This window comes from Bidens hawaiensis, unplaced genomic scaffold (genome assembly GCF_021521415.1).
Source record: "Bidens hawaiensis isolate Kalapana, Puna unplaced genomic scaffold, B.hawaiensis_p1.1 tig00013761_1, whole genome shotgun sequence".
Taxonomy (NCBI): domain Eukaryota; kingdom Viridiplantae; phylum Streptophyta; class Magnoliopsida; order Asterales; family Asteraceae; genus Bidens; species Bidens hawaiensis.
Window position 1 is genome coordinate 564,658 of NW_027492175.1, and position 10,421 is coordinate 575,078.

The 10,421-nt window shown below is 39.6% G+C and overlaps 1 protein-coding gene across 1 annotated transcript; it reads left to right on the forward strand.

Annotated features, from left to right (window-relative positions):
• Nucleotides 1-229: 229 nt before the first annotated feature.
• On the forward strand, nt 230-6,516 carry LOC143544868 (DNA replication licensing factor MCM7-like). The gene is made up of 15 exons (XM_077036858.1): nt 230-346; nt 465-532; nt 621-680; nt 1,593-1,816; nt 2,207-2,384; nt 2,658-2,780; nt 2,881-2,970; nt 3,087-3,229; nt 3,403-3,580; nt 3,668-3,859; nt 3,957-4,129; nt 5,163-5,366; nt 5,445-5,610; nt 6,018-6,239; nt 6,317-6,516. Exons 1-15 carry the CDS (start codon nt 319-321, stop codon nt 6,419-6,421), a joined length of 2,154 nt encoding a protein of 717 aa, XP_076892973.1. The 5' UTR covers nt 230-318; the 3' UTR covers nt 6,422-6,516.
• Nucleotides 6,517-10,421: the final 3,905 nt, after the last annotated feature.

A 10,421-nucleotide genomic window follows, 5' to 3' on the forward strand; every position in this document is an offset into this window, starting at 1 on the left:
CGTCTCCACTTACACGTAAAATTAAATTTGGGCTTGTAACTCCAAAACTCTAGTAGGCCGTTTAATGGGCTTCAATATCACCACCCACCAGCCCACCATACCCACTTGCAGCCTTTATACCAATACTATTATTATTATTTTTATTATTATTATTATTATTAGCCTCACACTTTTTCCCGCCAAAATTCCATCTTTCCCTCCCAATTTAGGCGCCAAAATCCTTCTTCATTTTCCCGCAATCTACACACACACACACACAGTCCTTCATTTTCATTTCACTTCTGCGTGTGTTCACTCCGAAACCTTCACTTCATCAAAATGGATGTCAATTTCAGCCAAGACAAAGGTACATCTTATAATTATCATCATCATTATTATTACAACCCGTCTAGGGTTTGCTAGTCAAATTGATATTAATAGTTCGATTAATATTATTATTAATTTATTATGTTATACATTAACAGATCTGGTGAAAGAGTTCCTCGAGGAGTTTACCGATGCCAACGGCGAACAGAAATATAAACTTATCCTTGTAGGTTTTCATTTTAATATTCATTCGATCTGTATATATATAATAATATGTATGTATTACAAGTTACGATAATTTGTTTGTTACGCAGCAAGATGTGGCTAACCGTAAAACCAAAGCGATTCAAATCGACATTGAAGACCTATTCGATGTAATTAATTAATTTTTACTTCTCTGTTTTTTACTTACTTTCAGTTACTATTATCGAGCTCGAGCTAGCTTGTGAGCTTAAACTAGTCTGTTGTTATATAATTGTTTTAGTATATGATTATTTAATAATTAATTTTATGTTTATAACAATGATAAAAATGAATAAATAGTGTATATATTATGTTATGTATGAATTTATAATTGAATTTAAATAAATTTTTAAAATTATTATAAATGCATAAAGATGATTATAAATATATATGAAATAATTTAATATATAGTGAATGAGTTGATTTCGAGCCTAGCTTGAGCTTGAAAAACTACTCACTAGCCAAACTCGAGCGTTAGAAGTAGAGCTGAAAACAAGGCGAGCTCGAGTTCTCTGTGAGTTAAATGATAGTTGAGGCTGGGTTTGGCTTGTGTACATTTTTAGAAATATATAAAAATAATTATAAATATATAATAATAATAGTTATAACTTGGTATAAATTAATCATTAATAATTGATAAAAGAGTCGATTCTATGCGTAGTTCAAACTTGAAAAAATACTCTGGAGTCAAGCTTGAGCTTTAAAAGTAGAGTTTAATACGACTCTAGCTTAAGCTCTCTGTAACTTAAACGAGCTGAGCTCGAGCTCTTTGTTATTTAAACAAGCTGAGCTCTAGTTCTTTGTAATTTAAACAAGCTGAGCTCTAGTTCTTTGTAACTTAAACGAGCTGAGCTCGAGCTCTTTGTAACTTAAATGAGCTGAGAGTGAGCTCGAGCTCTTTGTAACTTAAACGAGCCAAGCTTGAGCTCTTTGTAAGTAAAACCAGCTGAGCTCGAGTTTGGCTTGTTTACACTTCTAGTACTTGGTTACTACATTAGGTTTTTGTTTTGATGCTTAAAATTTTGTTTTGTTGTATGAATTAGTACAAGGTATTGGATGAGGAGTTTGTAGGACGAGTTACTGAGAATACACGGAGGTATCTTGAAATTTTCGCTGATGCGATTGATGAGTTGATGCCTGAGCCGACAGAGGCTCTCCAGGACGATGATCTTGACGTTTTAATGACACAAAGAGCTGAGGAAGGCAATGAGAATGCTGATGGCACCGACCCTAAACAGAGGATGCCTTCGGAAATTAAGCGTTTTTAGTAAGTACAAGTTAGAATTTTGATTTGCTTTATTTGGCTCTAGCTTTTATGAAATTACTTGCATTTTTTCCCTATACTAATTTGATGTTTGGTATGATAGACTGATAGTTTAAAATTTGCAATTTCACAAAGTGAATTTAAAATGTGTCATTAATTGATTGTTTAATCCATTATCATGAAAAAGTCAAATTTTAATCTGAAATCAAATGATTTGTAGATATTAGTGGGCTCGTATATGTTAAAAAGGTTTTTCATTGAGAAAAGAATTATGTTAACATTCTAATTGTTATCGGCTAGTTACATTAATATTCCATTTGCTTGGAATTTAATATTGTTAATGTTCTATACAGCTTATTTATGTTTCTAATGCTCATTTTTTCTGTTAATCAGTGAAGTGTACATTAGAGCTTCTTCAAAGGGTCAACCCTTTACTATAAGAGAGGTTAGGGCTTCAAATATTGGCCAGCTTGTCAAGATATCTGGAATTGTGACTCGCTGTTCAGATGTAAAACCGTTGATGAAGGTTGCTGTTTACACATGTGAAGAGTGTGGTTTTGAAATATATCAGGTATATATTCATGTTTACATTCACTCCTGAAAACACGATTGTTTTATGTTGCTAATGTAGTGCTATCATTTATTTTCTGATTATGCTAGCAATCGTTTTGTGTATTGTATAAAATATAGTTGTAAATTTGATATCATATTTAAGCCCTGCAGTTCAGTGTTTTTGCCACCATATTTAATGCTAGTAATTCCGTGTCTTTATGGGATTCTTCATATAATTACAATTTTACTACTGGTTATACTTGTTTATATAATATGCCTTTTTATGAAACAGGAGGTAACTGCTCGGGTGTTCATGCCCCTGTTTAAATGTCCATCAAAGCGTTGTAGTGTTAACCGGGCAGAAGGAAATCTTATTCTCCAACTCCGTGCTTCAAAGTTTTTAAGGTTTCAGGAGGTTAGCTCAAAATTAGCATAAGCACAAGCATAACTTTTTTACTTTTTGTTTATTACAAATGATTTCTTACATGAATTGTTTACCTTAAAAATAATTTCAGGCAAAACTTCAAGAGCTCTCTGAACATGTTCCGAAAGGTCATATTCCCCGTACAATGACTGTGCATTTCCGAGGCGAACTTACCAGAAAGGTTTGTAATTATAAATTTAGCTGATGTTTTTTATGTGGATTGATATAACTTTACTTTTAGAAATACAATAGTATTTGTTTAAATGTATGCTTAAAGTCTACTTGTTAAATTTTCAGGTATCTCCAGGTGATGTTGTTGAGCTATCTGGAATATTTCTTCCAATACCATATACCGGATTTAGAGCAATGCGAGCGGGTTTGGTAGCAGATACATATTTGGAAGCCATGTCAGTATCTCACTTCAAGAAAAAATATGAAGAGTAAGCAACTTTTAATCTTCATAGCCATAAGTATCTTTTGTATTAGTTTTTGCCTCCAATCCAAAGTTAATGCAATGTTTGCTTTTAGTAGTCTAGTATATGTATTTGATTACTAATTATACCTAATATACCTGTCAACAAAACAAAACTGAAAACTTTTGCTTTCTCTGCAGGTATGAACTGAAAGGAGATGAAGAAGAACAAATTGCACGCTTATCTGAAGATGGTGATATATACAACAAGCTGTCCCGCTCATTGGCTCCTGAGATTTTTGGACATGAAGATATTAAAAAAGCTCTTTTACTCCTCTTAGTCGGTGCTCCTCATAGGAAGCTAAAGGATGGAATGAAGGTAATGTGTTAATTGTTTTCTTACATTCAACCTAATTATATATCCGCTTTATTATTTTAACATGGTGTTCTGCATTTGGTGACACAGATAAGAGGAGATCTACACATATGTTTGATGGGTGATCCTGGAGTCGCTAAAAGTCAACTTTTAAAACACATAGTTAACGTTGCACCAAGGGGTGTGTACACAACCGGCAAAGGAAGCAGTGGAGTTGGTCTTACAGCAGCTGTTCAGAAGGACCCAGTGACAAACGAGATGGTTCTAGAAGGAGGAGCACTGGTGAGAGAAACCTTTCATATTATTACACTCTGAGTTGGAACCAAAACATAAAATGATCACCTCGATTCTGACAAAATTTATTTTTATCATTCATTAGGTTCTGGCAGACATGGGCATATGTGCTATTGATGAGTTTGATAAGATGGATGAATCAGACAGGACTGCTATACACGAAGTCATGGAACAGCAAACGGTCAGCATTGCTAAAGCTGGAATCACAACTTCTTTGAATGCAAGAACTGCAGTTCTTGCCGCTGCAAATCCCGCCTGGTAACATATAAAATTAATGTTTTAAAAACCGGTATTTTAATTATACTGGATTGAGTTAAAAAATGATATAACCGGTTGAACCAGATTATACCGAGAGGTTCAACCGGTTAAATAATTTACCTTACATCATCATCATCATCATCATCGTACTCAGTATATCCCACCAATAGCAATGCTATGGTAGGGTCTGTGGAGGGTAAGATGTAGACAGCCTTATCTCTATCCCATAGGGATAGAGAGCTTGCTTCCGGTGAGACCCCCGGCTCGATAGTAGTTTTGCATCAAGCCTTGGACATGAGGCACATAGCACTCAATCATCGGGACACCGGCTGATTGGTGCATGTGCCCTTGTCTTTCGGCTATTAACGCCACCACATGATACCTGATTAACCTTCCGCCACTTTTAACGTTATTTTCACGAGATTAGTAAAATAACGTCAAAATTAGTGCAATTTTACTTTTGCCCACCCGAGGGTTCACACATATATACATTATATGCGCGCACCGCAAGCAGGGCGTAAATAATTTACCTTATAATTTTATATAAATGCAACTTTCAACTCCAAAAATAGCTTAAAAGTACATGATTCAATAATAAAAATAATCCAAAAGCTAATTTATGATAAAAAATTAATACAAAAGCACTTAATTTTCAAACAAAGTTTTGTTAAAAATAATAGTGTGCTATAGGTTATGACATCGTTTAATGGTTTACTTGTTTTAATTTTATTTGTTAGGTTAAAAATCATTTTTATTAATTATGGGCCAAAAAAATATTAAAAATCTATTGGGCTTAAACCAGTATGCCGGTTTAAACCGGTATTTTTTTAAAAACCGGCGGTTTGATGCTCTAATAAACCGTCTAAATTACCGGGCTCTAAATACTGGCTACCTATTCGAAATCCGGTATAACCGGTTCAACCAGTATGAACCGGTTTTTAAAACACTGTATAAAGTATTAATTTCATTACTCTTATATTATTAATCTCATGTATATATTTTTCAACTTATATTATCATATTTTGTTAAAAAGGGGACGATATGATCTGCGAAGAACTCCAGCTGAAAACATCAACCTCCCGCCAGCACTTTTATCAAGATTTGATCTTTTGTGGTTGATCCTTGACAAAGCTGACATGGACAACGATCTTGAAATGGCTAGACACGTCGTTTATGTTCACCAAAAACGAGAATCCCCTGCTCTCGGGTTTGCCCCTCTTGAAGCTTCTGTTCTTAGGTAACTTTCATTTTGTTCAGTTTTGTAAATATACCATAATGATTATTTGGTAATTAATTTATTTTTATTTGTTTTCAGGGCTTACATTTCAGCTGCTCGAAAGTTATCTCCATCTGTTCCGAGAGAGCTGGAGGAGTATATAGCTACTGCATACTCGAGCATCCGACAGGAAGAAGCAAAGTCAAACAGCCCACACTCATACACTACTATCAGAACTCTTCTCAGTATTCTGAGGATATCAGCCGTGAGTTTTTTAGAAACTATACTGTATATTTTCTACTAGTTTGAGGCCCGTGTACTACACGAGTAGTTCTTGAAAATATAACATTTAATAAATAATCAGTATACAAAAAACAATAAACCTGTTAAACACTATTTATACAGTCGTTGTACAATAGTCTTTAAAACAATTATAAAGTAAAAGATAATTATAAATATCAAATGTTTGAAAAAAATTAGGAAGTAAATATTAAATTAACAAATTTTGAAGCATAAATTTTTTGAATGGTAAAAATTATTTTACCATTATAAATTTGTTAAAAACGATGAGGTTTAATGTAGGAGTGACAAGTGGCAAAACTTGGTCTTTTATTAGAGAGTATAGATTATTTAACAATTAGTGGTCATAATCTTTGTTATGAATAATTGCAGGCGCTTGCAAGGCTGAGATTCTCAGAAACCGTTGCTCAGAGTGATGTTGACGAGGCGCTTCGGCTGATGCAAATGTCGAAGTTTTCATTGTACTCTGATGATAGGCAGCGGTCGGGTCTTGATGCGATTTCAGATATATATTCAATTTTACGTGATGAAGCTGCACGGGCCAACAAGATGGATGTAAGCTATGCGCAAGCTCTAAACAGGATTTCAAGAATGGTTAGTTTTCTCATCTTTTTAAAACTATTTTAATTGTTTATTTGCGGGTTGTAATTTTTTATTGTGAATTTACGTAGGGTTACACCGAAGCTCAGCTGAAAGAATGTTTAGAGGAATATGCAGCGTTGAACGTGTGGCAGATTCATCCAAACACCTTTGATATTCGATTTATTGATGCTTGAATTGTACTAGTTAAATTGTAAGATTGCTAATGAATCAAGTTAATGATGACTTCTTGTGACTTTTCGTTTATTTATTCAAGTAGGATATTGTTCAACTTACATTAGTCATTTGCGGGTATACATGTGTGAGAAACCAGAGCGTTTCGTGATTGTTCCAAATGATGTGTGATTGTTGACTTGAAATTTGAAGTCTAACTTGCTCGGTTTGTCTAACACGTTACGACTGATGACCAAACTGTTCTTTTACACTAGTCTTTTACTTTAATTACATAGTGATTTATACAGCTGTCAGAACTTAGATTATATTAAACGATAACATGGTTAAATGACAGTTTATTAACAGTCCATTGCATTCTGGTGCGATAAACGGTTTTTCTTATTGATATAGATTCAAGTGATGTACATAACACGGTCTTGAACGTGGGTTCAGGACTTTTCAATGGTGTGCTTCAACAGACCGAGACCAAGTCAGAAGAAATTTACTATTTTAAACTTTATACGATAAGACACGAGACCAATCAAATCCCGTCAATCAGAATTTGAGTTGTCGTCTTGTTGGTAGTACTTGTATATGTCAACTATATGTTGTCACGTTCAGAATCCTGTATAGAAACCACACAATATTTTAGTACTCGTTACACGGCCTTCAAATGCATATACGTAGCCAGATTTATCAATCTTGGCAAACTTGTTTTTAACTACATGATTAAGAATTTTGGACAAACCGGATATTGATATGTGATGATGTTATGGAACGCGTCTATGATCCGCATTATTATGTACATTGGAAGCAATATCCCACAAGCCTTGATAATTATTAACTAAAAGGGCAAGATAGGGGTGTACGCTGCATTCTTCGTTTATGGGAATCTCAGGTTCCCATTGACGAAGTTTGTATACCGTGTCTTGGAGAGGCACGGTGTGTATCTGACGGAGGTACACCCGATGGCGATCGCCAAGATCCGTCACTTTGAGTGGGTGTGCCTCATTCTGGGCGTGGAGCCCCATGTTGACCGGTTGATGACCTTCTATTCTTGGAGGTGCATCCAGGGGTGGTACACCTTGGTCAACCGGATCAAGGGGTTGAAGATCTGCGCTACCGAGCGCAGTCTTCGGTCGTGGAAGCGTGAGTTTTTTTATATCTCCGCTCGCGTCGTCCCCCTTGCGATGACCTTTAAGAATGGGAGAGCACTCCCCGCCCTTCACGCCCTCAACTACCAGGAGGCGGAGTGGTTCGCCAAGATCTCCCGGGTCCAGACTCCGGTATACCGCTTTGCGGAGTCTGGGATGGTGATGCTTGGGATGAGCCGGGTGTGGAAGGAGGCGTCACAGGTTCCCATCGTCCTCGAATACGGTTTGAACTCTGTCCCTTACGGTATGCTCTGTCTTCTTTGTTTATATAGGTTTGTCTTCTAACTGTTTGTTTCTTTTATTTCAGAGGGGAGCGACTTGCAGTCTCTCCTGCAGCCGCGGGAAAGTGATGGTCCCGCTCGGATGGGTACTCGTGCTCTCGATGAGAACGAGTTGCCCATCTTGGAGCAAACGAGGGATCGGTTTGTGGAGGTCTACCCGCCAGGCCACCCTATTCTGAGCGCCACGCGGCCAGGTAAGGCGTTATTCAACCCTCGACCTCTCAATGCTGAAACCTCTGCTGGAATTCCTCTAATCTTGTCATCTTCTGATGAGGAATCCGCAGATGGTCCTCCGTTGGTGCGGAAGAAGAAGGCTGCAGGCGGGAAGGGGAAGGCGAAGGTTGTCTCCACTGCCGATCCGGTGCCTCGGTCTGATTCAGAGACCGAGAGCGAAGAGGTGGCGGGGAACCCTGGTGGTGATAAGACCACTGCTCCAGAGGCTGAGACGACCGTCACCTCCGAGCAGCCCAGGACAACGACGGTGAGCGGCGTGAAGAGGCCGGCTCCATCGGGTTCGTCCCCGCCTGTTCGCACTTTTAGGCTCAAGAAAACCCGTAAGTACAAACTTCCTTTACTTTTTAACTTCATATCTTTCCGCCATTATACTTATATCTTCTTTGTGCAGGCGTAGATGCTACCGCATTCCAGGGTGGAGCGGGGAGGAGCACCTCCGGACCCATGACGGTAGGCTTGGTCAACCTACCTGAGGCGATGACCCAGGCGGCTGCGCCTGCTTCAGTTGTTGGTTCAGTTGCTCACCCAGTTGAGCCAACTGTTCCAACTGTGATGACATCTCCGCCGGCTGTCAGTGCCATATTTACTGAATCTTTCACTGAGCCGGCGGTGACTATTTCTGCGGGTACTTCCGCAGCGGCGACCACGGTTGTGAGTTCACCTCCGTTGGTTTCTACCGCGGCGGCCTCTATGCCTCCTCCGACGTCGGCAGCTACGGCCGATCCTTCAGGTATGCTTAGGGCTTCTCGCCAACCTTTGCCTCCTTCCCATCTGCCTGACCTCTTGGATGGATTTCCCTTGGGTTCAGGTGATGGGTTTGGCGGCTATCGGCCTGTTGTCGACCCTACAGGTGCGTAGGGTTCTTTTGGCCTCTTTTTTTTTTTTTTTTTTATATATCATCTTTTCCTAACTGCTTTTTGTTTTTTGCAGTGTCGGATTCCAATGAAGTGTATGTTCCACGATGGAACATCCGCCGAGGAACAACCCTTCGCACGCCTGTGAAGTGCGTGGAGTGGGCTCGTCACGCAGCTCCCAGTGGTGCGTTGGGGGAAGCAATGGCTAGCTACCAGGAGGGTAGGCTAACCAATGAGCTTCGGATTCTCCTGGCCCGGATGCAGCCGCGCGTCGAGCTGCTTTGTCATGAAAACGACAAGTTAAAAGCAGCTCGTATCCAAGAAGTAGCTCAGGCGCGGGCTGTCCGGGAGGAGAATAGGAGGCTTACCGCAGTGGCTGCGGAAAAGGAGAAGGCCTTCAAGGCCCTCGAGGTTGAAGTTCAGGCCCGGCTCGAGGCCCGTTCCAAGGCTGCCCAAGCTGTTAACGAACAGCTTCGGCTGGCTAAGGAAACTGCACGGAACGCAACTGAGAGGGCCACCAAGGCTGAAGCTGTTGCTGAGCCTCTACGCCTCGAGAATGAGGAACTTAAAGCCAAACTAGAGGCGCTCCAACAGGCTCATGATGCCTTGGCGATGGAAGACGCCAAGAAGCTCCAAGAGATCTTGGACCAGAGGGGGGTGCTTGACCACACTGAGCGGAAGCTTAAGGGCGTTGAAGAGGCTGCGGCTAAAGAAGTGTTGCTTGCCAACCTCAACAAAAGTGAAGCCGAACGCGCCCGTAACCAAGCTCAAGTTGCCCTCCAGGAAGCTCTGGTTACCAAGGAATTGCTTCTTCGAGAAGCGTTGTCGCAGGTAAGCTTAGTTTCATAATGTCTTCACGTTTTTCTTTGTAAATAGAAAAGGTTTTGATACTTGTATTTTTTCTTGTAGGTTGTGCATCGAGTGTTTACGGACACATCATACGACGATGCCATGAGCGCAGCCCTCAACGCTTCTCACAAGGATGGGGAAAAGACCGGCTTCCTGCTTGGTCTAGGGTTCGTTGAGAAAGGCATCCCGCCTTCCAACTTCCCTTTATATGATGTTGATACTGAAGCTGTATATGACCAAGCAGTGAATCAGTATGCCGCCTTCCCGCATCCGGTGGTGGAAAAGGTGAACGAAGTTGCTGCTGCTGATGATGGGCTAGCTATCCTTAAAGCTTTCCTTGAACCGCCACGCTCTACTGATGGTGCGGGTCCAAGTGGAAGTGGTCCTGAAGCGTGATCCTGAAGATCCCTTTCCACCATTAGAGTAGATTTTTATTTTTGTATAGCTTCTTTTGTATGCGGGTATGTACCCAGCAATCTGTAATATTTGAATTTCGATAGAATAAAGATTATTTGCTAATTCCTTGCCTTGTTTATTCACGCATATTCTGATTTAACTTAGCAATTTCTTTAGTACTTAGATAAGTTAACTTTTCAACGTGGTAAATAATAAGTTAAAGTTTTGCGTCCTCTTTCATGATTGTGCGGATAA